We start from the raw sequence: 27757 nt of genomic DNA, 5'->3' as shown, positions 1-27757 counted from the left end.
TACCTTTCCTCAAATTTGAATGACAAAGGGTACTGTGTTTAGTTTCATTCACTTCCTCTGCCATGTAAAAGAAGAGAGGAAAAGGGCTAATGGACAAATCTGACGTTTTCTCATAATATTAAATAAAGGTATCCTGGTGTAGGTGAACCAACGTTGTGTTTTACATAGGAAGTAGGATGTCAAAGAACTGTTGGGAAATTACTCCTACTAAATGCAGTACCCTTGTTCTGATAACACAATGTGAATGGAGCTAAAAATAATGGCACCTTTATCAGATGTTTGAGATTTAAGTTGTGGTTTGTAGTATAAGGTTGCTATCAAATGGTTTTTAATGAAAGGTGAAACTTCATACATAGTGAAGGGTTTTCAAACAATTCCTTATTCTGTCTTACAGGCTTGTCCTCTACAACACTTTTAATAACTTAATTGGAATAGTTACAGCCTTCAGTGTTTCCTCTTGAAATGAAATCATTTTGATTATCTTTTTAGCATCATTTAATCTGATGGCATCTATCGTTTTGATAACTAATCTTGTTGTGATATGACAGAGGAATGAAGAACAGTTTTAGTAGAAAGTATAAAATCTATGCTGATGAATTTGGTTATGAAGGAGGAATATAATTTCCTTGTGTTCCTTTCCGTCCCCACCCGCCCACCCCGTTTTGATTGGAACATTTCCTAACACTTAGTACAGTGGTACCTCGGGTTATATACGCTTCAGGTTACATACGCTTCAGGTTACAGACTTTGCTAACCCAGAAATAGTATCTCAGGTTAAGAACTTTGCTTCAGGATGAGAACAGAAATCGTGCTCCAGGGGCAGCGGGAGGCCCCATTAGCTAAAGTGGTGCTTCAGGTTAAGAACAGTTTCAGGTTAAGAACGGACCTCCGGAATGAATTATGTACCAGGTACTTAACCCGAGGTACCACTGTATCTGAATGAATTTTGTGACCCCACCTACCATCTCCCACTTGTACATCTCACAGGCTGTAAACATATGCTTCTTCCACCCACATTCTGTTTTCTTTGGTGTGCTTACTCAGATTTACTTAAATGTTCAAGGAATAAATAGGAGGAAAAGTAACTGAAAGGCAGTTAAAGGGAGGAGGGGCGTTGTCTGAATTTCCTTGTGAATGGGCCACTTCTGAGCTGAGTTCACAGCTCCTTACAAATTAGCATTTGTGGTGCAAAGTAGTTCTGAGTGGAACATGACATTGCATTACACTTGTACTATAATTTTTAAAAAGGACATGCATATAATCTGTATACAGAAGGCCAACTTTACATGAAAATGCCCATCCTTTGTGTTAATGCTAATGTTTTTTAAAAAATCTGCATCTTAAAATTGTGTCTACTAAGCTGTGCACAGTCTGTTGCAGCTTATGGACATATCCTGTGCAGTGTAGAACTAATTGATGTTATAATTGTTAGAATTATTTTAACCTTGTCCTATACAATTCTTGTCATACAACTTTTTTTTGAATTGATAACACTGAATGTTTGCAGGTGTTTGTGAAACTACAAAGATATTCCCAACCACTGAAGTAGCTTATATTGGTCAAATCCTTAAAGCAAAACAGAGGAGTGAAGTCCCTGTTCTGGCAGCTAGTTGTGTTAGGCTGAGTTGAGAGTCACAGGGTATAAGCTGTGTAACTGGTGAAATAGATGTCTGCCCACGGGGCTGTAGTCAGCAGTCTGTGACAATACTGAAAGGGAGAGAAAAATGAATGTAACGCGTGCCTTGCCTCAATTTTTTTCAGATACTGGCCAGAAAAAGACCCTAGACAAGAAAGATGGGAGACGAATGTCTTTTCAAAAGCCTAAAGGGACAATAGAGTACACAGTAAGTAACTACTCACCTACATAATATGCAAGATAAATCTATAAAGATTTGGATATGTTTAATATTTGGATATTAGTTTTCTGAATGCTATTTAAGAAGAAAAGTCATGCATGTTACCTTTTTGTTTATTCAGTCTGTAGCTCTGGCAGGCAGCTGATCACCTTAACAGGATTGACGAGTACTATTTTGAGTCTTTTCAGAAATGATGCAGTGTAATTCTGGAGAGGCAAAGTTAACCTTTCTAGTATTCCTGTAGAGGTTATCAAGTTGTAAATAACTGTAAATCAACAGGACATTCCTTTAGATGCACAAATTATTTTAAAATCCATTACTGCCTTTATAGCTTTCAGCATTTTCCGTTGAATGCAGGTGTGGTGATGTTAGTCCATCTTTACAGTGCCTTTGAATAACATTCTTATGTTCTCAGAATTTCCATTGATCTCTTGCTATTTGGAAGCATAGTTCTATTTTTTCCAGCAGTATCTGAAAATGGAGCCTTTCTGTAACTGTTACGTTCTTCAAATGACCCTCAAACAGTGCTGCAGTCGAGTGTTTCGTATTTCTGGTTACTAAGGGAAACTGAATTAAGAAATGTTTTGCTACATATTGCCTGTATAACTAGGACTTATAAAGTTATAATATTTAAATTGGCACATTAAACTGGCATGTTATAAATAATTTAATCTGATTTCTAAAATAAAAACGATGTGCTTTAAACTAAAATGCTATTAAGAACATGGATAATTTTTGTAAATATTTTAACAGTAAAACTACTATGTACTCTGAAGTTGCACTGACAACGTGATTGGCTGGAATTCCAGAAATTCTGATCAGTATAAGCATGAAATGTAATTAGGAAGTAAAATTATTCTCTCATATTAAGCAAATTACTGGAGTAAACAAAGTGATGCAGGCTGATCTGTCAGCTCTCATGCTTCTGTGTTTAACAAAATGGATTTCAGTATCTTGCATTAACCAGATATATGCTGCTTCTCTGAACCTCTGCAATAACTTGTTAAGATTGTTTACCCAGTCTTTGCCATGTGGTTCCAGTGTGGGTTCCAGAAATCTATTAACTACAATATTAAAAACAATTACTGAATGTGATGTGTATTGTATCTGTATAAATAGGTGTAAAATATTGGACAGTTGGTTATAATTTGGTGTATTGGGTAGTATGTTCAGTAGTATTTCAAGCACTTTCAGAAAGTCTTGTTGTGGAAGTTGACATAGCTTCCAGTGAACCATATACCCTTCTATGTTATGGTCAGAATCACAATATAGTAGTACCTTGCTTAAGTATTTGTATTGTTTCAGAAGCTTGTAGTATTCAGAGTAAATAAGGTGCAGAACATATACCACTCTTAATTAATTGGCAGGGAGTTTAAAACATTGATTTAAAACAATGTTTAGCTGTAGTAATTTAGACCCTCACAGTTTCATTACTGCCAGTTCTACTGCTTCTTACTGCATGTTCCATCCTAGAGTGATAACAGATTACAGAAGAGATTGAAAACCTTTTATCCAACACTGTTACAATTTTCTATCTTAAAATGTTAAATGTAGCTGTTGCATAATACTTTGGAGTTCATTTCCCTTATTCACTTTCCTCTTACTGACAAAGTATTGCCTCTTCTCCCTGTCCCCACCCATTTCCATGCACTGGTAGCATGTATGTTTGTTTGAATTTCTATCTTATGGTATTTCCAAGGCAGGTAGTTAAACCTACATTCCTAAACCCACTCACCTGGGAATGTCACACTGAATTCAATAATATTTATTTCTGAGGAGACGTGGTTTGTATCCAAAGTAGCACTATGTACTACTTTAAATATGTCTCTGGGAGGAGGTGGGAATGAGGGTTATTGTTTTGTTTTTGTTATGTATTTTGTGTTTTTACCTTGTATTTTTATGCTGTGAACCACCCTGAGATCTTCAGATAAAGGGTGATATGCCAATTTAATAAATAATAATAATATGTGAACTTTTCATCAGCATGTAGATTTCTGCTTGTGCAATGGAACATTCTCCATCTCTCTCCCTGCAAAAAAATATGTTCTAGGGGTTCCCCCAAGCCTCCAGAGAAATATGCTGAGGAGAGGGGCAAGTTCTGTTGTGCAAGTGTAAATACCACCCTTGGTTAAAATCATTCTGTAACATAAATTTTAAAATATGGAAATGGAAAAAAATGTTAGAGGAATTTCTCCTCCTTCCATATGCTTACCGCATGTAACCATAAGGCATTCTTAGAAAGCTATAATAGGGCCTTAGAAGCAATTTTCGACCCTACTTTATTAAGTACTTACTAGTACAAGAAAATGTCAACTTTCTGTGAAATTATAGAAAGGTTTTACTTAAGGAAATACTGTTACAAGAAAGGGACTATTTCTTGACAGTATAGGTGCCAAAGTCTTTCAGGCAGCTATCCCTCTGCTGCTGGAGAATGTTGGGTCCTGTTAGCTCAAGAAATAGATAGATGTAATTTCTTGTGATAACTATTGTGATAAACTGCTTTAAGTGATTGTTAATCAAGTTAGCCAGAATTTCAATTGCTTATAAAAAGTAAGGAAGCATTTCTATTCTAAGAGTTAGAGGTGCTGTTAGTGTTCAGTCTTGCACTCTATCCATTCCCTACTTTGTTGTTAAATATCTCTTCGCTTTAAAAAACAACAACAGTATTTTAGTAGACCTGGTACTCTAGGAAATCATGGAGCATAGTGGGGAGCCAGCCTTTTCAGCCAAGGTGGCTAGCATTTCCTCAAATACTGTAGAAATTAGTACCTGTTGGATATCTGTATATTATGCCACGAAAACAGACACAGAGCAGCTGTCATGAAAAGAGTGGCAATCCTGCTTTTCAGCAAGCTTCTTATATAAAAAGTGATTGATTTGCACAATTGTCCTTTACTGCAGTGGTTGCTAACCTTTTTTGGCTTGAGGGCCGCATTGATGGTAGCCACCCATCTGAAGGCCACATACCAGTAGTAGGTGTAACTAGTAGTAGGTGTGACATGCGCACAAACACAAGATATGCAGATGCACAGCACACTCTCCCTTCGATAGCCCTGGTTAACTCTGCATTCCAGCGGGCCACCAGGGAATCAGCTGAGAGGCCATCAACACGGGATAAAACATCACCTACCACTCTTTGGAAACAATTCGGATCAATTAAGTGGTGGGGCCGGACCATCTGTATCAGTTAAGGCAGTATAAAGGCAAACTGCATAAATACTCTGGGTGCTTAAAGCCAGTAAGTGATCTTGAAAATAACATGGGTAGGAAGCTCCTTAGGAACCATATCCAGGAGAAGCAGGATACGGTTAGTTATTAGTTGGCATCTGTCTGTCTCAAGAGACAATGGAAGAGTGTGCCTTCGGAGGTGAAGTCAAACCATTGGGGAGTTACAGCATCTGCTGTGGCTGTAGAGACAGATATGTGTGAGAGAGATGCCTTGTTGCAGCTAGGGCAGATGAAGGCGTCTGATTGTGCTGTTGCAGTTGTACCATGGCGTTTCTTCTTTCTGCACTCCTCCCAGTGGTCATTCCTCCTTTGGTCACTGCTGTGGATACACAACTTGACTGATTGTTTCCAGATGCTGTGGTCGTCTCCAAAGGATTCCCACATGGCGGGGTTGATGTTGCCAGCCTTCATGTCACATTCACAGACATCCTTGTAACACAGAGTTGGTCTGCCAATGGGCCTGGTGCCTGAGGCAGCTCCATAGAGCATGTCCTTGAAGATCCTGCCACCTTCCATTCTGGGAATTAGTGATAAACCTGTGCCATGCTAAGCTTACAAGGGAAAGCTTGTTCATGTGAACTGGGTCTGCAAAGCCACTGCATGATCAAGAAAATCATATTCTGCCTGTTGAATTTGGACAAGAATATTTTATTGGACAGGTTGTGAAGACTGGTAGGCTTTCGAATTGAAGCTAAATAGAACTTGAATACTGTATTTCAACACTAGTTACCTTTTCTTAACAGGTTGAATCAAGAGATTCTTTGAATACTGTTGCCCTAAAGTTTGATACGACACCTAATGAACTGGTCCAGTTAAACAAGCTATTTTCCAGAGCAGTCGTTCCTGGACAGGTACTTCCTTTTATATAACATATGGGAGACTGAGCAACTGAGGCAAATATATTAAAATATTTTCAGGGGAAATCTGATCACAGGCTGTCTAAGACAGGTCCTGACTCTGCTCTAATTGTGCCATGGAGGAAATCTGAAAAAAATGGTTGAGAATGGTTTTCCCCTAACTTGCCACAAACCTCAGATCAAATACCAATCCCTTGTTGGTCTGGATCTGGATTGGTCTGGATCTGGATTGGTCTGGATCTGGATTGAAGTTGTAACTCCAGGTCCATTTCTATGTTTTAAGTGGAAAGAAGACTTAGTACTAAACAATGGCAAAGCCTCCAGTTTGCTCGCTCTCCCCTTGCAGCCTCCTGCATGGCTGGGAGAAGGGCATTGCTAGCATTTAGTTTTGCTTCCAAAGAATCCAGGCTTTTCATTACATACAATTAGAGATCATGATTTAAACCAAACAAATTAGCCACTTCAAGTCATGGGTTATGAAACTGGCTTGTTTAGCTAGCCAGCATTTGTTTTAAACTATGATCTCTGGTTCTTGTATAACAACAAGTCAGGATTATGGCAGGCATTAGAGAGAAGACATTCAACTGCACGCACTATGACTAAAAACGCAACTCCACACCATCACTCGGCTACCATCGCTCTCCTTACATCTACCACATCTTTTCATCCACTCATCTCTCAACTGACCAATAATCATGTGCAGAAGTCTTTTAATAAGGCATCTGGTTGGCCACTATGAGAACTGGATGCTGGACCAGATGGGCCATTGGCCTGATCCTGCAGGCTCATACATTCTTAAGGGCCGTGGCTCAGTAGTATAGCCCCATGTCTGAAACCCTGGAGAGCTGCTGCCAGTAGTGTAGGCACTACTGAGCTAAATGAATCATTTGTCTGATGCAGGCATATACTCACACGTGACATGGAGGAGCGAGATCAGAGGAACACAAAATACAAAAAAGAACACTGAGAGTTCAAAGTAGTTACAGTGACAGTTTATAATTGTCTGTTCATGTATTGAAGCATCTCTTACACAAAGCCTCTGCATGAAATGTATTTCCATCTTAATTTACTTACGTTTCAGTCCTGGTGATGACATCTCAATTGGAAGTATTTTTCTTATTTTTACAGATTTTATATGTTCCTGATCCAGAATATATTTCCAGTGTGGAAAGTTCTCCTTCGCTTAGTCCTATAAGTCCTTTATCCCCTACATCTTCAGAAGCAGAGGCTGAGAAGACAGCTGTAAGTGTAAGTACGTTGCTGGAATAAAGGAAAATAACTTTTTAAGAAAGTTAAAGAACATTCCTGAAGGGATAGTGTTTGAAACTACGCTGATCTGATTGGTGCTGAGGTATCTTGAAATCAAAAACTGCGTTGGCAAAGATCTTGACTAGATTATTTGAAAGAGTTATAAGGATTTGCTTTCAGACCTGGGGTGGCTAATATTTTTTTTTTTTGTCCAAGGGCCACATTCATCTTTAGCCAACTCTCTGGGGGCCACATGCTAGCACTGAGTGAGGCTAAAAATAGGTGTAGTCATCGCAGACACTCACATGTGCACATAACTGACCTAAGCAGATCAGCTGAGGAAGGGGCATTATTACCAGCTTGGTGTCTCCTTGGGGGGGGGGTAGGTGGGGCTTTTTGCTATCAGCGCTAAATTTGGTGGGAGTTAGGGGTGGGGGCTAGAAATAAATTGTTTAAGGAAGGGGCTGTAGATTCCTTCAATATACTTTATAGATTTTTATGCTAATGTAGGGATTTTCTATCTTCTTTTACCCATATAGATTGTACAGTACCCATGGCTCTAGAACATTATATTGTTGATTTTTTATTTATAAATTTGCTGTGACTATCCAAGCTAAACATTCAAAAAATTGAAAGCTGTGATTTCTAGGATTTGGAAAAGAATGTACAGTGTTACTTCTGGTCATTATAAATTAGCACTGTTTTTTCCCTTTGTAGGATTCAGATGGGGTGCATGGAAAAGAAGCCACACCCACACCAGTTTACACATGTGTTCGGCCTGCAAGAGTTGTATCATCCACATCAGAGGAAGAAGAAGCTTTCACAGAAAAATTTCTCAAAATTAATTGCAAATACATAACCAACAGCAAGGTACAGAAGGTTCTAGCATCATGCTTCAACTATTTATTTGAGGTCTTCCATCTATTGAGATTTATTGGCAATTAATTCACACCAATTAAAATGTACCTTAACTTAAAATTATCAAATTTATATTTTTATAAATTGCATCCTGTACTTTTTCCACTTTCATATTCATACATTTTATTTATATGCCACTTTTGGGCCTCCCAAAGCGGCTTGCAGCAAGAAAAGATTTACATAATTACAAACACAACAAAAGTAGTCCTAAACAATAAATAAAACACATCAAAAAGTACACAACCAAACTGAGCAATTTTCACATAAATAATAAGCTCTAAAAATAAAGATCCAAAAAATTTAATGGCAATAGCAGTAGCAAAACCTCTCAACAAAACCCAATAAACAATACCCCAGCCTTCTGACACAATAATATTAGGTTTTGAAATCAACAGAGACTGCACATGAGAGGATCACATACAGATTGTGTGTTCCATTATTTCCTAGAAATAATTACATTTTTGTGTGCACATTTCCACAGTAGTTCTGTATTTGTGTAATTCTCTGTTTGAATTATTTCGTTTCTTATACCAGTGGCTAGGAGTAGCAGCAAATTTCTCAAGCCACAAGTTTTATGTATTGCTTTCTGAGGCAAAGTAGTGCAGTCGACTCACAACTTACATTCGTTTAACTTACGCGGTTGCAACTTTACATGCATGACAGGCAGCCAGTTGAAATTTCACAAATTAAACACACAGAATGCAGAGAGCTTAACAGATCTTTTTGTGCTGGGTTTTCCCTGTGCGGAAAGTACTTTTAAGCTTCTCCGCCTTGAATACTAGGTGAACAAGACTGAGAGCTTAAAAGTTCTCTGCTTTCCTTGGAGGGTAAGACCCATTCTGCATGCTGGCTCAGGAAGATAAGAGTGCTTGTGCAGGGGCGGTTCCAATGAGTTGTTTTCACTATATGCAATTTCAGCTTTATGTGCTATCCCTGGAACATGACCCCTATGTAAGATACAAGCTAACTGTATAGACTTGCCCCCATTGTTTTGCAGATCTAGCAGTAGTAGCCAATTATATCAAGAGAAGAACACTGAGGAAAATGTGAGAGCCATTAATGCAGTTTAGGCTTCGGAAAACTGATAGACAATGCTGAAAGCAGAATTACGCCTGCTTCTAAAAAATAAAATATGTGGGTGGCTTGGTAGTGCCAAAATACTGTGCAGGAAAAACTGTCAAAACATTTACATCTTTCTTAAAGGCAGTGCATTCAGTATGGCATGTGAAATAACTTTCTCAGTACTTTCTCAGTAAAAATAATAAAGCAGTTTTCTAGAAGTGTGTGTCTGCTATTTTCAGCTCAAATCTTTCTTATTGTGTGTTTATATTTGATTTGATTCCTTCTCTTTCTGTCCCAAGACAGGTGAACTTAAAAGTCCACGAATGTATTTTTAGACTTCTGTTCATCCACAAACCTACATTAGTTTAATCCTGTATATTGATGAACCCTCGCTGCCTTAAAAATTAGCCAAAGGCTTCCATTTGCTCTGAGCTTCGTTACTATCTTAACTTTTTTGTTAACTTTTGCTTGACTCTTTTATTTCATTAGTAACCTTAGATTTTCAAAACTCATAATACGTTCTTCATATTCCTTGTTCAACTAGGCTCCCACTGTATACCTCTTAGAGATTTCCTACCTTTTGCAAAAACTGTTTCCACATTCTAAAATTATAACATAGTGCTTGGTAATAAAAATAACTTGTGGATATGAATAGGTTTCTCTTGGTCCCACATGCCGCTGGTGTTTTTCGCCAAAACCTCTCTCCTTCCAAAAATAATAGATCATATGCACTTCCGGTTATATAAATCATTAGATATCTTTAAGAAATGACATGCCTTACATAAAACCATTATTTAATAAGCAGAAAATGTAGTGAATTTCACAATCTATTTTAAATGCAGATATTGCATGATTTGATTTCATTTATGCTGCAGCTTACGTTAACTATATAATTGCTGCAACCTATTTGAGCTAGATTCTGAATCTTTTTTACCATATGTTGAAACTTTCATAAACTTTAAGTGCATACCAAGGAATGGAGCTCCAAAACTCATTCAATTAAATCAATGGACTGAATCCAGTTTTACCCTTGCTGTTGGTGATCCAACAGAAGCCTGCTGACAAAAGGGAGCCATGAGGCAGTTTTGCCCCCTCCTTTGCCAGATAACCAAACACACCACCTTCTTTGTTGTTTTGGAGGAGTAGATCTTTGAGGGGCTGTAGTGAGAAAGGGGAACCAGTGAAAATTGCCTCCTCTTCCATTATCAGACAAAGGGCATAACTGGACCCAATCTAATATGTTTCTGATTGATTGATTAGGTTCTATTTTTTTTTTTTTTTAAATGCCTCTATTGACAGTGGTACCTCAGTTTAAGAACAGCCCTGTTGACGAACTATTCGGTATACGAACTCCACAAAACCGGAAGTAGTTAGCGAACTTTACCTCAGTCTATGAATGGAATCCGAGTGGTGGAAGGGCACTGGTGGTGGGAGGCCTCACTAGGGAAAGTGCGCCTCGGTTTAAGAACGGTTTTGGTTTAAGAACAGACTTCCAGAACTGATTAAGTTTGTAAACCGAGGTACCACTGTAGTAGGTTTCCAGGAGAAGGCTGCTTCTCTTAGCATGCATCTGTGTTGCTTTATTTATGCAAAGAAACCAGAGGCAAATTAATGGTGTTTCCCCACTACCTCTTAGCTTTGGAACTAAATGCTTCAAGCAAAGGTGATACTAGCCCAGTCCCATTCATATTCATGAAATGCTTTCATAAAGTTAATTTTTAAATTCTCTAATCTAGGTGGAAGAGAGTCTCTTCCCAATTGCTAGCACGCTGAGAGAAAAGTCTTACAAGTTAACAGACCTAAGTTTGTTTGTTTTCTAAAACAGTGATGGCTAAATATTGATTCAGGCATCTTTTTTTACTAGGGAAAAATGTTTTCCTCGTTGATTGGTTTACAATCCTTCACTGGCTTACAGGAGTGTTGAGTATTAGGTAGCTTCTAGTATAAATGTTCAGTATTCAGTGCTGTTACTTGTAGAAATGCTTTGAAAACATTTGGCTAATCTTAGGTCATCAAACATTTTCCCGCCCCCTTTCTTCTTATTTTAGGGAACAGTCAACGGTGTGCTGCTAGTGACGCCAAATAATATAATGTTTGATCCACATAAAATGGATCCATTGGTTCAAGAGAATGGTTGTGAAGACTATGGCATCATGTGTCCAATGGAAGAAGTGATGTCAGCTGCTATGTATAAAGATATTGTAGATGGCAAAGTAAAGGATTCATTACCCATGTAAGATAAATTAGATTTTCTGTGTGTGTGTGTATGTGTATAAATTATATTTTTATAGATACAAAGTTTGCTTTTAAACTGCATGGTAGTGGTTTCTATGTCATCATACAAATTCTTTTATTCAAGACTTAAGGCAACAAAATGTACATGACAGGCTCTAGCTTTTGTTTATGTGATGTATGTTCTCTTTCCAACTTCAGCACAGCCTTTTCCCTTTTTGCATCAATGATGAGTGTGGGAAAAGCCAGTATCTTAATGCTGACTAGCTTAATTTTTCTTAAATTCAAAGGCATTAAAATTCAACATTTAGGAAGAGGTAATCAGTATAAATTATACACAGTGGTTCATATTGTTCACCTTTTGTTACGTTTGTCTCTAATAATAAGATGACTTTTACAGAGAAAAAGAGCTGATCTCTCTCCCCGCCCTTCCTTCAAGAAAGTGTTCCTTTTTGTTGTTTTTAGCTTAGTTGTGAAGATAATGTTCCTGGCTTTGTTTGCTTCCCCCACTGAACAAAAGAATTAGTTTCAGCTCAATTCAAGCGGAGTTGAAAACATGTTTTACTTCATGGCTTTTTGAAACGTACCCTAGAAAAGTTTTCCATGTCACTTGATTATCAGATTGAATACAATCCTTGCAAATTCTGAAAGTAGCACATCTCTGAATAATAATGTTGTAGGTAAGCTAAAAACGTGCAGGGAATATTAGATGCATGTGCTTTTTTATTTAATAGAAAATTAAAGGCAAGTTATTCTCTTGGGATTTAAATATGTTATTAGTGGAAATATTTTCTATGCTTTTGGTGTCTTAGGAACCTGAAGAACAGAGTTTAGACAATAGTTCTCAAGTTAAGATGCTGTAAGATTTTGCTAAATGCTGTATTTTTCACCCTATAGGGCGCACCGGCCCATAGGGCGCACCTAGGTTTTTTTTGGGGGGGGGATAAAGAATTTTTTTTATTCCCCCCCCCCAGGCGCGGGGCTGGGGCGGGGGAAGCCCGAGCTTCCCCCAACCACAGCCCCCAGAACAGGCTTGCGGATATCTGCCCGAAGCCCAGGGCGCACTGCTCAGCGCGCCCCAGGCTTCGGTATGCAGGCTGCTATTTTTTATTTTTTATAAAAGTATTTAATGATTAGAGATACTCAGAAAAATAAATACTTATCACCACACTAGAACTTCCTCCAATCATATTATGGGAAGCAAACAGATAAATTTGGTCTCATAGTGAAACCTGTTGCACTGTTTCAGGGGAAATCCCTAGCTCCTCTCTTGGGCTTTAAGCTTAGTGGAGGGAGGAGGATTCCGTTCAATAGGAAAATGAGCCTGTATCTCTCTTCAGGCCATTTCTCAGGAGGAAGTGCAGGGTATAGCTTTGGTTTTGTGTTTGCCCAAAGCCTTTCAGACACAGGCAAGCCCATGTGCCTTCCTTTGGATGTTACTCTTTGAAGTGGTGGGGGATAAAGAGTCCTGCAGTCTTTCTTAGTAAAGTTTTTAATGTGTTTTCTGAGCTTTGTTGAATAATTTTATTTACTTTCAAGAGTAAAAAATGGTTTGGCATCAAGAAATACTTTAATAGTAAAATGTTTCTGCCTATATAAAGCTGAAAAGAAGAAAGAGAAACGGTTTTGCATCTTCTTATCTTCAGCATCACATCAGCATTGTTATTTTTCATTTGAACATTTGTATTCAGTTTTATAATATACTGTTTTAACAAGATGTCAGTCCGTTTTGTATTTGCAGTTGTAATATAATGTGTTTATCACTGTATTATAGAATATCTCTTTCCGATCATCAACTTCTTGCCTCATTTTAAAATACTGAATTCATGGTACTTTGTACAAAAAATGGTTAGTTTAAACCAGGGATGTCCAACTCCCAAGAGATTGTGATCTACTCACAGGGGAAAAAATGGCAGTGATCTACCCCTTTTGGGGGGGAGGTTTCAGGCCAAAGTTGTTCAGCTTTTTTTAGGGAGGACAGTTCCGTTTTTGGGGGGTTCTGGCCAAAACCTCCCAGGGATCGACCAGTCAATCCTGATCAACCTATTGGACATCCTTGGTTTAAACCATTTATTGTGCAAAATTCAGAACTGGAGAAGATGGAATTGCATCTATTCCAACCTCTCAAATGTTTATAACCATCCCTCAAACAAGAGGGATAGCTCAGTAGGTAGAGCATTAATCTCAGGGTTGTGCTTAAATATAAGGCGTATCTGGTCCCATCCATCTGCCATAAAGCAAGAAGCTAATCAGGTACATTGTGGAATTGAGTTTGATGGAGAGTCATATGCAATAAGCCTCCCAACTTACACAATTAAAATGTGGCTAGTAAAAACATTGGTGTTGTCTAGCTTATTAGATTATAACATAAAGCTCCCCCCCTTTTTCCCCCTTTTCTTTTAGTGATGTGGATCAATTGTCTGTAAAAGATCTCTACCATTTCAGGAAAATCGCAAGAAGCAATACTGATGAAATGGACTCAAGGATGCGAGATACAGGGAATGATAGTGCCAGCACTGCTCCGAGGAGCACAGAGGAGTCTCTTTCGGAAGATGTGTTCACTGAATCAGAACTCTCTCCAATAAGGGAGGAGCTTGTTTCTTCAGATGAACTTCGGCAAGACAAATCTTCTGGAGCCTCATCAGAATCTGTCCAAACAGTAAATCAGACTGCCACAGAACATGTAACAGCTATTTCAGACTCTGCCAATGTACTTGGTAACGTAAACTCCAGTCTAGAACATCCTTTGAATGACGGCAGCAAGTCTGTTAGCGATACTGTGGGTTCAGAATCGGCAGACACAACACTAAAAGAAGTACAAGACACTGTAGAGGGAACTACTGCTGATGCTCAAGAGACACCACATGGCACAGATCAGGAAAATGTACCAGAAGGTGAGGAGTGTTTGCATTCTGAAGAAAATGGTTCTAAAAGGGATGCTACAAATAAGGGGCAACTTGTGAAAGAGCCAACTCAAGATTCTGAGACAGATATTGATATGCTGCGGAAACTTTGGAAAAGCCATACTATGCAACAAACTAAACAACAAAGGGATAACATGCACCAAGATGCACATAAGGAAATGAAGCACAAAGTAGCAATAGCTGATGGAACAATAGAAGGTCAGTAAGTATATATTAGAGTATAATATGTATATATTTTTAGCAGTGGTGTGGCTGGAAAATATAGCCCATTCCTATACCAGCTTAGTCCACTGACAGAGGAAGAGAAGTAGTTGTCATAGCTGGAAGAATTACATACGCCTACATTAAAGATGATTAAATATAAATTTGCGTCATAAGTTTGTCTTTATTATTAAAAATACTTAAATGAACACAAAGTAGTTTTTTTAGCATCTTGTTATTTGAGGTAACCTTATCACACATCATTGAATAGCTCCCGTTGTTAGTGATAAAACGTGTCTTGGAAGTATTTACCACGTTTGCATTCAGAACACAGTTTGTAGATTATGAGCAACAGGTATGCCAGTTAAGGAAACATTTAGCATTTTTCTCATGTAACATTCTTTGCATGAAACACTTGGGGATCCTTTAATGGAAAGATGGAAGAGAAATGCTTTTAATACATTAATTTTCTGAGAACAACAAATAGCTTTATCTAACATGGGTTTTCCCACAGACATCTGGTTGGCCATTGTGAGAACAGGATGCTGGACTAGATGGTCCACTGGCCTGATCCTGCAGGCTCTGTTTATATTCTTATGATCCCCGACCAATGGTCATGCTGACTGGGGATGATGAGAATTGGAGTCCAACAACATGTAGAGGCCACCAAGTTCCCCACTGCTAATAGAAGATACTGTTATGTGCAGTGGGACCCTTAAAATTTATAACCCTTTTGTTTCAGACACAACAGTCACTTACTTGTTTTTGCCTAGCCATACTAGACATTAAAAATCATAAATAAAAAAGCCATACTAGAATAAAAGGCCATGCTAGACAATAAAAGGCCATACTAGAATAAAAGTCTCAACCTAAGTAGATAAAGTCAACTATTTATGATGGCAAACTTCCATAGTGTAAAATCCATACCCACAACAATAATGAAAGCAGTAGCAAAAAGGTAATTCATTGTCCTAGCCAAAATATGTATTTACATGCAAAGCTGTTGGACATCTGTATCTCCAATGGAAAGGAATGCCATAAGAGAGAAGATGTTGCCATGTGTCATACTACTGTGGTTTTTGATGGAATTACAGCCAGGCCATCTCCTGCAGCCCTTAAGGCCTGATCTGGTAGTGAGAAAGATGCTCTTTCAGGTACTTGGATTCCAATCTATATTTGGCTTATAGACCAAAGTCAGTTTTCAAAGGTTAGTTTTGGAAGAATGAAAGAGTGCACAAAGATAAAGTAATGAGGACAGTTCAGATAGAGAAGGAAAGCATTTAAAGGAGTTTCAATAGATGAAATGGGGAATCCTGTGAAAAGGGAGGGGGGAAGTATTTAAAAAGACAGACAGCAGATTTCAGGATACAGTACAAAGTGTTTGTAAGAAAAGAACACTGAGAAACTCAAGACACAATAAGAGATTAACCAGGATTTTAGTTGCACAGATGAGGAGAAAATGACTCTTTATTGGGTGAGTTCAAGCTGTGAGAAAAGAGAGCAACTGGAAAGGGTATGCATATTTTTCGACTGAATGCAATAACCACAGGAACTGGAAGGGCACATTTAGGGGGAGAGGGGTTATCCAGCATGCAATTGCATAAAAGCAGAGAGATTTATAAGTTGTTGGCATCAGTCTGACTCAAGATACAATGGAGTGTGCCTCCGGGGGTGAAGTCAAACCACTGCAAAATCACAGCACCTACTTGTGGCTTCACAGACCAGTAACTCATAACTGCTGCCTCCCATGTTGCTTTTGCTGCATTAGTAAACTACCTGATCAAACTTGCCAAGAAAGACCTGACATTTAATATCGTCTTTAATGAAAGGTTCTCTAACGAAGGAGAAGAGAAGACATCGATTACACAAGTTCTTATGTCTCAGAGTTGGCAAGCCAATGAGAAAAACATTTGTATCACAGGCAAGTGCATCCATGCAACAGTATGCACAGAGAGATAAGAAACATGAGTACTGGTTTGCTGTGCCGCAAGAAAGGTAAGATGGGAACACTTTTCTGTAAATATAGCCATCATAAAGGAGTGCCTTGTCACTTTTCAGCTTAACAATTGCTGCTTTCTTTCAGTATACCAAACTATTTTTCTACCAGACTCTGAAAGTCTTCAGCTCATAGGAGCCAACTTGTAGGGGCCGAGGTCCATTTGACCCCTCGAATAAAATATTTGAGGGGGCCACCCCCCAAAAAAGTTAATGGGCATTGCCATTAAAATGATGTATGCGCACCACATCTTGTGACCGATTATGCGAGGCAGGGCTTACCTGGCCTTCCCCAATATTACTGATGCCTGAGAAAGACACGCATTTTTAATTTATGGACTTCACTGTCGCAAGTTGTGCTGATGGCTTAAAATTTGTTTAGGCAAATTCATGGATAAGGTTTTCAGTGGCTACTAGTCAGTATGCCTGTAAACAATTGAAAGATGGCTCTTGGTACTACTAGTTTTATTTAGGGATGAGTGATGAAAGAATGAAGTACAATACAATAGTTTTCCAGAAAAATTAGTAGTCCCTTTTATGCTTCTGAGTGATTGTATTCTAAATTTTCATTGGAATACATTATTAAAAATTGTAATGAACATCCACTCAAGTTCTTTCTTTTCAAAGAGAATAGTGTATAAGCAACAGTGGAAAGGTATTTGGAAGAAATTTGAAACATGTAAGGTCTTTGTAAGTTTGAAAGTTCAGTAACTACTTTTCTCTTTTGCTCTCTGAAAGGACTGAGCATCTGTATGCCTTTTTTGTTCAGTGGAGTCCAGAAATATATACAGATACAGAGGAGATAAGTAGAGAGCCTGGGTTTATGGTGGTAAAAAAATTTGAGTCTGAAGCCAGTGAAGATTCAATTAATGAAGCATCTGCTAAGGAGTGGGAGGTAAGTTATTTTAAAGATTTCTTAATGACTGGAAGACCTAGCTTTTGTTTGAAAGATTTCAACTTTCTATATGAAGAATGTCCATGGGGGAAATATAAATTAGATGTTTTTTAATGCAATCTCTATTTTTAGGGTGCATTTTGAGCCAAACTACTGTTACATGCAGGTGTGTATATAACATGTAGTCTGACTCTGTTTAAATTGGAAAAGCCATTTTGGAGAGAGGTAATTTGCAATCGGAGAAGGGAAAGTGTAAAACATTTTCCTTATCAGACTTTCATTCCCAGCAGCTTTTCTTCTCCATGAATTGCAAGCTTGTTGAGAAGGAATTGAGCCCACCCCACACTATTTTACTTATCTCAATCACTTCCCACTCCTCACCCTGCTTCCTTTCCCAGTTTGAAAAGTTCGGTCAGATTACCATTACATTTGTTCATTGCTAAAGAAACCGATGAGCTTTTGGCTCAAACAGTTGCTACCTTGCAAAAGATATATGCAGTTTTGTACTGTTTTGTGAAAGGAAAAATAGACCTGCATGTTAATTTGTACATGTAATAAACCAAATGTTTGTGTTGCCTGGGCTTAGTTTCTAGTATAATGTATGTATGTATTTATGTACATACCCTTAACATGTTATTTTAGTTGTGTGCTGGTGTCCTAAACACACGCACTTATGTACTCCATAATATTATGTGACTCAGTGTACGCTTGTTGTGCTCATGAAGACTTGCTTGGTTCATCTTTTGTAGATGTTGTAGATGTTCCAGTTGCTGGTCTTGATTCTAAACGTTACAGTGTGTTACTCCTGGATTTGAATCAGAATCTGCTGTATTTTTTTATTAGTTACGAAATCAAGACAGGAAAATATGAGTGAATTTTAATGTGACATCTGTGCAGAAACAGATTACATATAAAATTAAGCATCTCTGGGATAGAAAACAATGAATTCTGCTTTATTGACTGCTTGTTTAACGTACATTTGTTTTTCAGTATTTTGATATTGCCATTTTATGAATCTAAAATAGACTTAAAATAAAATTTCCATATAATAGGTATATAGTTATATACTTTTTGTTATGGGAATTCAGTGATTACTGAGAGCGTTTCATGAATATCCTAGCAAAAGTCAGTTTGCAAAGGTTAATGCTTTTAGTCCTTGCACTTTCTTTTCTGAGAGATCAGAATCTCGTATTAGCAGTCTTTGAAGATTCATTTTAAAAGGAAGGAGCATAAAAAGCAGAGGAAGTTATGGTTTGGACATTGAAATAATGAAAACTGAGTTGCTCTCTTGGAACGCAAGTGACCATTGTTATATCCATTTTTAGTATACTCTGCTGTTCTTACAGGAGCTTTCAGGACAAAGATTCCTGAAGTCAACCATTTCATGGCTTTCTTGCCAGCAGTAGGTTATTGCTACTGGAAGAGTATGCCTGTCTTTGATTTAGTCTCTGTAGTGAAACAGCAACATTAATTCCCTAGTGTGTGTGGGCAGTCTGTAAGTTACCTACTCAGATATTGCTGGTGTATAGCTGTGGATTGTTGAGAGAAAAAGATACAGAAAAGCCTAGTGATGATCCTTTGCGTATCTGGTGTTAAAGGTAGAAACAGTTGAACAGTATTGTTGATGATAGACATTTTAATGCCTCTGTTACTCTTTAAGTGTTTTATGGGGTTTGGAGGTTTTGTGGGGGGGTTTCTGGTCTGGTTTTTTTATTAAACTTATTCTAGAAAAAAAGGCTGCTTTCAGCTATGATGTCAGCAACATACAGTTCTGGGCTAAATGATTTTGATGTACAGAACATTGGTTTTCTGGTCCCCAACTTTACCATTTACTGCTCAGTATATCAAGTCCATAGTTTATCTTGTAAATTCACCAAATTTACACTTCAGCACTTTCCAGATGGAAAAAGGGAAGAAGGACTTTAGTGATATGTAACATTGATCAAAGCAGCATTTTACCCCTATAGAAAGGTACCAAATTACATCTTTACCATCTCTGGCTGCATTCCCATGCACACTCACTGGAGTAAGCCTCTCTAAACACATGCATAGGTTTGTACTGTCAAGTCTTTTTAAAAAAATAGGAATTCAACTGGAGTGCTTACTGCCGTTTGCAAGAGTGTGGTTTGTTAGTTTTGTTTGTGTGTGATATACATACAGTAACGCAAACTTTTTTTTAAAAAAAATCAATTTTGTGTAAGACAATTAACAAATGTGCATGCATTGCCTATTTCAACACAAAATTACTAATACATGATGCTGGTGGGTGAGGTAAATAGTAAAAAGGTGAATGACTGTAAGCTTGTTGGAACTGTCTTTCCAATGCAAATACCTGTTCAGATTGTTTTCTGTTTAACATCAGATGCGATATATTTTTCTACATAGGAGGAGCCACTAACTTATGGACTGCCCCTCCTGCCAGCACAATACAACTTCTCTCTCTCTTTTTAAAATTATATTTATTAAATTTTCCATTTTAACAATCCAATCAAACCACATCATATATTCCAAATTACACATATTATTCAATAATCAAACAATTCAAATATTATGCCAAATTATAATAAAAATTCGGGGGGACTTCACTGTGCTCCAAGGTTGGTATACAACAATACAACTTTTCTCAATACAACCCTTGAGAGAAGGTCACCTGCATTACAGTTTCTAGCGCAGACCCTCCAGTTCCAGTAACACCTGCACACTAACCTAAAAATAAATAAATAACCTGCAAAAGGTATTTCTAAGCTGCAGTAGAATAAATCTGCTTGACCTGTGTCCAGTTCTATTGGAAGCTGTTTTGAAGAAACCACATCCTGTATTGATACAAATAGCAGGTGTAATGCTTATTGAAAATATTAGGATTTGGATGCTTTCCAATATTTGGACTAATTCCCGTTACTAATAAACCGTGAAACTTTTCCCCACCTTTCTTTAATAAGCCTTGAAATAAGATTCTGCAGTCTCTAAATTCTGTTTTTAGTTTATTCTTTACATTCATCTTCATGGCTCTGAGAATTCAAATGCTCTGCAAGTCTCCCTGCGTGTTATGTCAAAGTTAAAGGTATCAAGGTCAAAATAACTTTTGACAAGAGGCAGGATTTATTTTTTTTTAATGTGCATGTGTAGGTTGTAAACCATTCATTGTCATATATCAATTTTGAGGGCAAAATTGACATTTAAAAAGAGTGTAAGCCTTGTAAGATGACATGTTGTCATAACAGTCAACTTCATATTATTGCTCTCCCTAGGTGTACTGCTACATATGATTGTGTTTGCGAGAGACAAATCAAATACTTTTTTCATACTGCGCTGATTTAAATATTCCTATAAAGCACCTGGCAGCACCTGGCAGAACTGTCACCTGACAGCAGCCATTATATCAACCTCCCTCAGCAGCCACTTTGCAGTACCTATTATATCAGGCTGTGATTTGAGGACAGAAGAGAAGGGATTCAGGTGGTCTCTCCTGGTGCAGTTGAGAGGCCACCAACTTTTGGTTTCTCCTCTTGAGGTTTTTTCACTCCATCTGGTCATTAGAAGAATTTGAAACTACAGTACTGTAAAAACTAAATTCTTAGTTTCTTCCTCTCAGTTTGTGTTCCCTTTTTAGTGATTCTTCCTAACAACTTTGCTACCTATCCTGTATCAAGGGAATAGCAAAATACACAAATCATTTCAAGGTGCATTGCACACAGCTGAAATAACTTGGCATCTGTAATCCTGAACTAGCTTTTGTAACAAACTAGAACAAAATAACTTCCCCCAGAGGCCCATATGTTATCATCAATTTGAGATTAGCCATGTTGAAATACGCATCATGATGTTTTTGTAAAAACAACTTAGGTTTTGTAAATAAAGACTACTGACACTAGTGGAACATTAGTATGTGGCTCTTGCCTGTAACCTGATGATAGAAGTTACCTTTACATAAGAAGATAAGAGCCCTGCTGATTCAGATCAAAGGTCTGTCTAGTCCAGCAACCTGTTCTCACACCAGATACCCATGGAAAGCCCAGAACCACAAATAGTGTTCTCATCAACTGGTATTCAAAAGCACTTCGTTTCTGACAGTGGAGGTAGAATATAGCCAGCCTTCATGACTTTGTCTAATCTTCTTTTAAAGCCATCCAAACTGCTGCTCAGGGCTCCTTTAGGAAGAAGGCCAATAGATATAGATATGATAAAGAAAATAAATTGTGGGCCATCACTGCATCTTGTGAGAGTGAATTCTTAACTCCCTAGCTCAGGGTTGCCAAACCTTTTGGACTAGTAGGCACATTTCAATTTTCCGAGTGTACTGGGAGTGCCAGTCACCGCCACAGGGAAGATGTGGTATAATGCAGGATGGCTCCCATAGGCAGTGTGGCATAACACAGAAATGGAGAGACAGACACCCCCAACAACTTTATGCTTCACAAGGGAAGTCAGCTATGTCTTGCTTGACCTGGTTATGGGGAACACGCACACAGTGATGCTGTTGCTATCCAATAACAGCCTGTTTGCACCGCATGCACCTTTCAGCTCTTTCTGTCATCCTTCCAATTTTGAATTCATTGTACAGATGATGCTTTCCAGTCAGGATTGTCTGACAGGAAGGTGATCAGGTTTTTCCATCTAATCTTCCATCTACAAAGCCAGCAAAATACCTGCCAAGATGGGTGTGTAGAGGAAAAGCCTGTATATTGCAGGACCTCAGGCCAGCTAGGAAAGTCTATAACACTCTGCCTCTGAGGAACGATTGTGAAATGTAAGGGGGGTGTGGTAGACCAGAGCATAGCACGTCTTGTCTCTTCTCTCCACATGCAGGGAAAGGAGGAGAATATACATATTTTCCACGTAGCAACCAAAGCTAATTTATGTGAGTAGGTTTGTCATTGCACAATTTAAATTATTTCATATGAAATAAAGAAATGTACCTAGGGAATTTGCTGTAGTGCAAAGGTTTGAGTTGTGTGGTGACTTAAATCCTTTGTTCACCTGTCTATATTTTTCACCCTGTCCAGCAATCTGGGGAAACCTCAGCTGCAGATGAAACGTACTGGGTGGCATCAGACAATTATTATTATTATTATTATTATTATTATTATTGCCTAACTGTTGTTGTAAGGCCAAAATGCGCTTCATTTCCGTGATCAAAGAACATGATACATTGTTTAAATAGGGTTTTGTATAAAATTTGTGCTGCTCATGTAATAATTTTTTTATTGGTACAAATCTTGCTTGTGCCCCTTTCAACTAGACATCTTTATAAACATTATCGGGATGTGGGAAGGTACACTTCCTATGCTGCGTAATTCTTTTTCAAGGCTTGTACAGGCATATTATCACTTTCTTTGTAGATGTTTAAGCTAGAGTAATGTGTGAAACTGCTACTTTGTGAAACATTTTTGTAGTACTATTATATGTTACCGCATACACAGACTGTATACTGCATATACAATCAGTTTTCATGGGGTATACTATATGTGTCTGTGAGACTGAGTTACAGGGTGTGCATAATATACATGTTTGTGTCTGTAATGCTTTACTTCTAGTCTCAGGTGCCCAAGGATTCCCCCCCCCCTCAAAATATTTCAAAATGTTAATATTGATGGCACTGTTACTTCCATTTACACCTGAGAAACCTGGGGTTCAGGTTATCCCACGAGACACTGCCCAGTTGTCTACCTACATGCATAGAACTCCCTCTTTCCCTTTTGATACTTCTCAACTACACAATTGTATCAGACAGAACATCTGAGATGGTTGGCTAGCATACTTTCAGCAATGTGTGTTATTTAAAAGCATATTTTTCTGCAAAGATTTAAGTGCAAAATGTCAATCAGATTTCTTCCAGAAAAGTTGTGATCACAAAAAAGAACAAGTGTAGCTTATTAAAATTAGTTAACTGAAACAAATGGCAGTTTTCATTTTATGTATTTAATTGTGGGTTAACACTGTTCTTGAAGAGATGCAGTTCTGTTTTGACATAATTCTTACTAGATTCTAAAATACTGTTCTGTCTCTTTAAACTATTCAGCCTTTTGAGCACTTTAGTGCACTACAACCTCCCTTGAATATAGAAACATTCCTGTTGTTCATTCACAAGGCAAGACACACCCCAGTGGATGCATACTATTCACCGATTAGCTTTCTGTCCTGTCAGTCAGTTGTCTGTGACTAGCACGTTATTCTGTCTTCTAGCAAGACTCTTCTGTGCCTGGAATTGAAAGCAGGTAGAGAGAATGTTGTGTGGAAATCCTCCTGTAAAGCTAAAATTGCTTTAATTTATTTTTCCAAGGGAAATGATTCGTTTCTGGTATGGCAAGAAAGGAAGAAAGCACCATTCAATGAAAAATAAATATACCCTGGTAATTCCTTTGAGAAATATTTTATTGATGTTTTGGCCGTCATTTTGATGATGATACCATGGCAAACTAGCAGTAGTTCCTGCTTTATTAATTCTAAGATTACCAGCAGAATTTTAAATTTTAGATAATTGTTGCCTTACAAAGATACTGTAATTCTGAACAGTACAATATTTACTTAATAGTTGAAGTTTGCAACCTGAGCATAATGCTTTAAAGTGATTTGGTTTAAACATAGGATGTAGCAATTTGTTGTAGGCATTGAGGGAAAATGCCTTTTAGGAAGTTTGTTATAGCAACTTGCTTGTTCTTGTGTATTTTAGCTAAAGATTATTTACAAACCATAGCATTAATCTAAAAATACGCACGTTTTTCCAAATGTTAAATATGAAGTTTGAATAATTGTATCCCAAGACCTTGTATTGAATCTGAAATCCAGTGTGCAGAAGTTAGCTTATTTTTATTTTATCTTTATTTTATATGTTAGTATTTTGAAAATGACTCGTAGGAAGCAATTAGTGCCACTGAAGTTGTTGGTTTTTTTAAATAAAATGGAGGATAGTCACTATGTGTCTGGCTTGTCATTGTAGCTCAGTGAGTGCCTTGTGTAACTGCCAGAAACAGGAAGCAAGGAACTGCATGTGGAATACTTGAGAGAAGTTCTGTAACCAAGTGCATTATAAAAGCATGGATTTTCTGCTTGTAGTTGCAAGGCTACTTTCTGCAGAACTTACTGTGACTTGTATAAACTAATTCGTCTTTCAGGAGGGAGGAGTATTTCCTCACAGTAAGCAGTTGCTAACTGGAATTGTACTTCATGCCAAATTCTATGTTTGTCATAGTGGTATTTCATGATATACTGATTTAAGAATCTGAAATTGGAAAATGGGACTAATTAAGGCATGGGGGGGAACATACCACATTTTTTCTGTGTCTTGGTAATTGCATCAGTTTCGATCCTTTCTCTTTTGTTCATATAGGAAAGAAAATAATAATGATCTGACATTAGGGTTGGGGTCTGGGCATATTTTTAGGCACTGTCATTTGCATTCTATTCTCTTTGTTTAGAGACAGACATAATATAATACATGTAATGTAATTGGAAATGAGGAATGGAAAATGGTGACTCATCTATGGGGAGAAACTTCGCATGCAGGTATAGAAATCATACTTTGACATTGTTTTTCTTGCTTGTACATCTCTTTCTGAGATAAGATGTCTCCATTACCAAACATTTTGACACATAATTAAAGGTAAAGCTCCTTTAAGTCTTACATCAAGTTGAGGCCTGTCATCTCACTCTCACAATGCTCTAAAAACCAGAGTTTGTAAAATGTGAGTAGCGGCCTCAAAGCACTAAATATGTGAGATAGCACAATAAAGAGAAAGTGCTAGGGCGGGTATAAGGATGCTGCCTGGAATCCTTTACATAGCTGAGATGTTTCTCTGGATTTGCACGGGATGGTGGAAAAAAACCTAAATGATTGCATTCAATTCTGAATGTATTTGTGTGGTGTCATTTGAGATTATTGCAGTGCAGCACCAGAACAGAGTTCTTTCTGTAGGCCGTCTGAAAGTTACCCTCCTTTAATCAAAAATTATTTTATTTAATTCTGAAGTTACTTGAAACAGCATTTTAGGGGTGTTGATTTTAAAATGTGTACCGTATTAGCTATTTCGAATCATTGTCCTTCTTTCTGTATTCTTAGTTAACTCTAATTGTTTTCACTGGTTGAGTACATCCTCATTTAACTCCTGGTACTTGAACACGGGTGGTGCTGTGGTTTAAGCCACTGAGCCTCTTGGGCTTGCTGATCAGAAGGTTGGCAGTTTGAATCCGCATGATGGGGTGAGCTCCCATTGCTCTGTTTCAGCTTCTGCCAACCTAGCAGTTCGAAAGCAGACCAGTGCAAGTAGATAAATAGGTACCGCTGAGGCGGGAAGGTAAACTGTGTTTTTGTGTGCTCTGGCTTCCGTCATGGTGTTCCATTGTGTCAGAAGCAGTTTAGTCACGCTGGCCACATGTCTGTGGACAAACGCTGGCTCACTCAGCCTAGCCTAAAAAGCGAGATGAGTGCCGCACCCCATAGTCGCGTATGACTGGACTCAACCATCCAGGGATCATATACCTTTAACTTACCTACTTGAACAAATCTGTAAAATGTGCACCCTGATTGCATAGATGATTGCATGAACTTTCCCAACCCCTTCTGCCCTTACATGTGACCATTTCTAACATGGATTAAAATGAAATTTGGTATGCTCTTAATTTCAGTTTGGGGATCCAGACTTCACCTGCCGTTGTAAGCATTTCCCCCAAAGGGTAGCTGTGTATGAGCTTTTGACAACATGGTACCTGTGCAAATATGTGAAGAAGGTGAAGTACCCTGGAGAAATCTGGAGGGAGGAGAACTAGATGTTTTTCTGTGCCCCCTATTCCCTCCTCCAAAGCATGGGAGCTAAATTCTTCCTTTGGAATTTTTCCTATTTTTCTGGAACTTCACATATCTACACATGCAGGCTTGTGTGTATGTGTGCCAGTACCTCACAGTGCACAAGAGACTAGTTGCCTTTACTACTCAGTTCATGTTTGCACTGACTTGGTTTCTCCTGCATTGAAAGCACTTCCTCAAGCGTCTCCAGATTTCATTGAATGCAAGGATTGAGCACCCATCCTCCCTTCTATTCCTAGCAGAGGAGAAGTGCAAAGAGCTTAACCATTGTGAGCTAGCCCAGTGGCACCCACATATATGTCTTGTTACTGAAGGGAGGCATGCTGTATTTATATGGGATTATGTCGCTTTCTGTGGCAGCATTTTGCATTATGCTATGGCCCATGGCTCAGCCATTTTGTGACTGGAACCTCCAGCATCTTCTCAAAATTGCCCGTGTTCCCACTGTCAAATAAAGCTTGGCAACCCTTGATAGAAGGGTTAGAGTCAGGTATATTGAGTGTTATCCTAAGTTGGCAGCTATGCACCACATGTTTGTGGAAGAGGGATAAGGATGGAGAGAAAATCAAAATTCAAAAAGTGCAGGCAGACAGTTATGTGAAAGTTTTTTTAAAATGTATGTTTTTTAAAGGTCACTACATTGACCTTTCCAAAAGCAATACCATAAGACATCCTGGCATGGGTGGGTTGTAGGGGGGTACAAATGCAGACAGCCGCTATCTTGATTCAGGCCACAGCTAATAGAATTGAAGTTCCTTATTTATTTTTTTATTTCATTTATTAAATTTGTATACCGCCCTTCATCCAAAGATCATAGGGTTGTTCGCAACATAAAAATGAAAATAAGAGCACAAAATACATAATAAAATAAAAACAGAAGAATATCTCCCCTTCCCACAAACACATTTAAAAGGGCATAGAATGTTATAGAGAAACTTTTTCCTGGCACCTAAATATATGCAATGAAGGCTCCAGGCAAGCCTCCTTGGGGAGAGCATTGCACAGATAAGCGACCTGGTCGCCAAATTCTGCACCAGCGGAAGTTTCCAAACCATCTTCAGAGGCAGTCTTACAAATAACACATTGCAGTAATCTAACCTAGAGGTTACCAGAGCATAGAGAACAGAAGGGAGGCTATCCCTGTCCAGATTGGGGTGCAGCTGGGCCACCAGCCCAAGCTGATGGAGGGCACTGCACCACTGAGGCCACCTGAACCTCAAACGACAGCAAAGAATCCATAAGTAACCCCAAGCTGTGTACCAGCTCCCTCAGAAAGGGGTGTAGCCCATGTAGGGGCAGGCAACCTCCCATCCATCCAGTCTAGGGAACCACCCACAGACAATGCCTCAGCCTTACCTGGATTGAGCTTCAGTTTGTTGGTTCTCATGCAGTCCATTAACGAGGCATTACAGTGGTTCAGCATATCCACTGCCACACCTACAGATGTAAAGGATAAGTAGAGCTGTGTGTCATCAGAATATTGCTGACACCATACTGTTTTGGGTTTGTGAGAGGGTTTAATCACTGCCTAGGATGTTTGT

The 27757-nt window shown here is 38.4% G+C and overlaps 1 protein-coding gene across 9 annotated transcripts in view; it reads left to right on the top strand.

Moving 5' to 3' along the window:
- OXR1 (oxidation resistance 1) overlaps positions 1 to 27757 on the top strand; it is a 224462-nt gene that overhangs the window by 181805 nt on the left and 14900 nt on the right. For 6 of the 9 annotated variants that reach the window (XM_081012563.1, XM_081012560.1, XM_081012562.1 and 3 more), the window contains 8 exons: positions 1762 to 1844; positions 5828 to 5935; positions 7070 to 7189; positions 7907 to 8059; positions 11218 to 11402; positions 13805 to 14523; positions 16356 to 16521; positions 17260 to 17416. In XM_081012563.1, coding sequence (XP_080868689.1) covers positions 1762 to 1844; positions 5828 to 5935; positions 7070 to 7189; positions 7907 to 8059; positions 11218 to 11402; positions 13805 to 14523; positions 16356 to 16521; positions 17260 to 17416 — 1691 coding nt within the window. Of the gene's footprint in view, positions 1 to 1761; positions 1845 to 5827; positions 5936 to 7069; positions 7190 to 7906; positions 8060 to 11217; positions 11403 to 13804; positions 14524 to 16355; positions 16522 to 17259; positions 17417 to 23628; positions 23767 to 27757 lie in introns of those variants that run through there. The other 3 variants (XM_081012561.1, XM_081012566.1, XM_081012567.1) reach the window with 3 other exon arrangements.

Source organism: Podarcis pityusensis (assembly GCF_964106645.2).
Source record: "Podarcis pityusensis genome assembly, chromosome: 7".
NCBI classification, from domain to species: domain Eukaryota; kingdom Metazoa; phylum Chordata; class Lepidosauria; order Squamata; family Lacertidae; genus Podarcis; species Podarcis pityusensis.
This window is presented reverse-complemented; position numbering and strand designations above follow the sequence as displayed.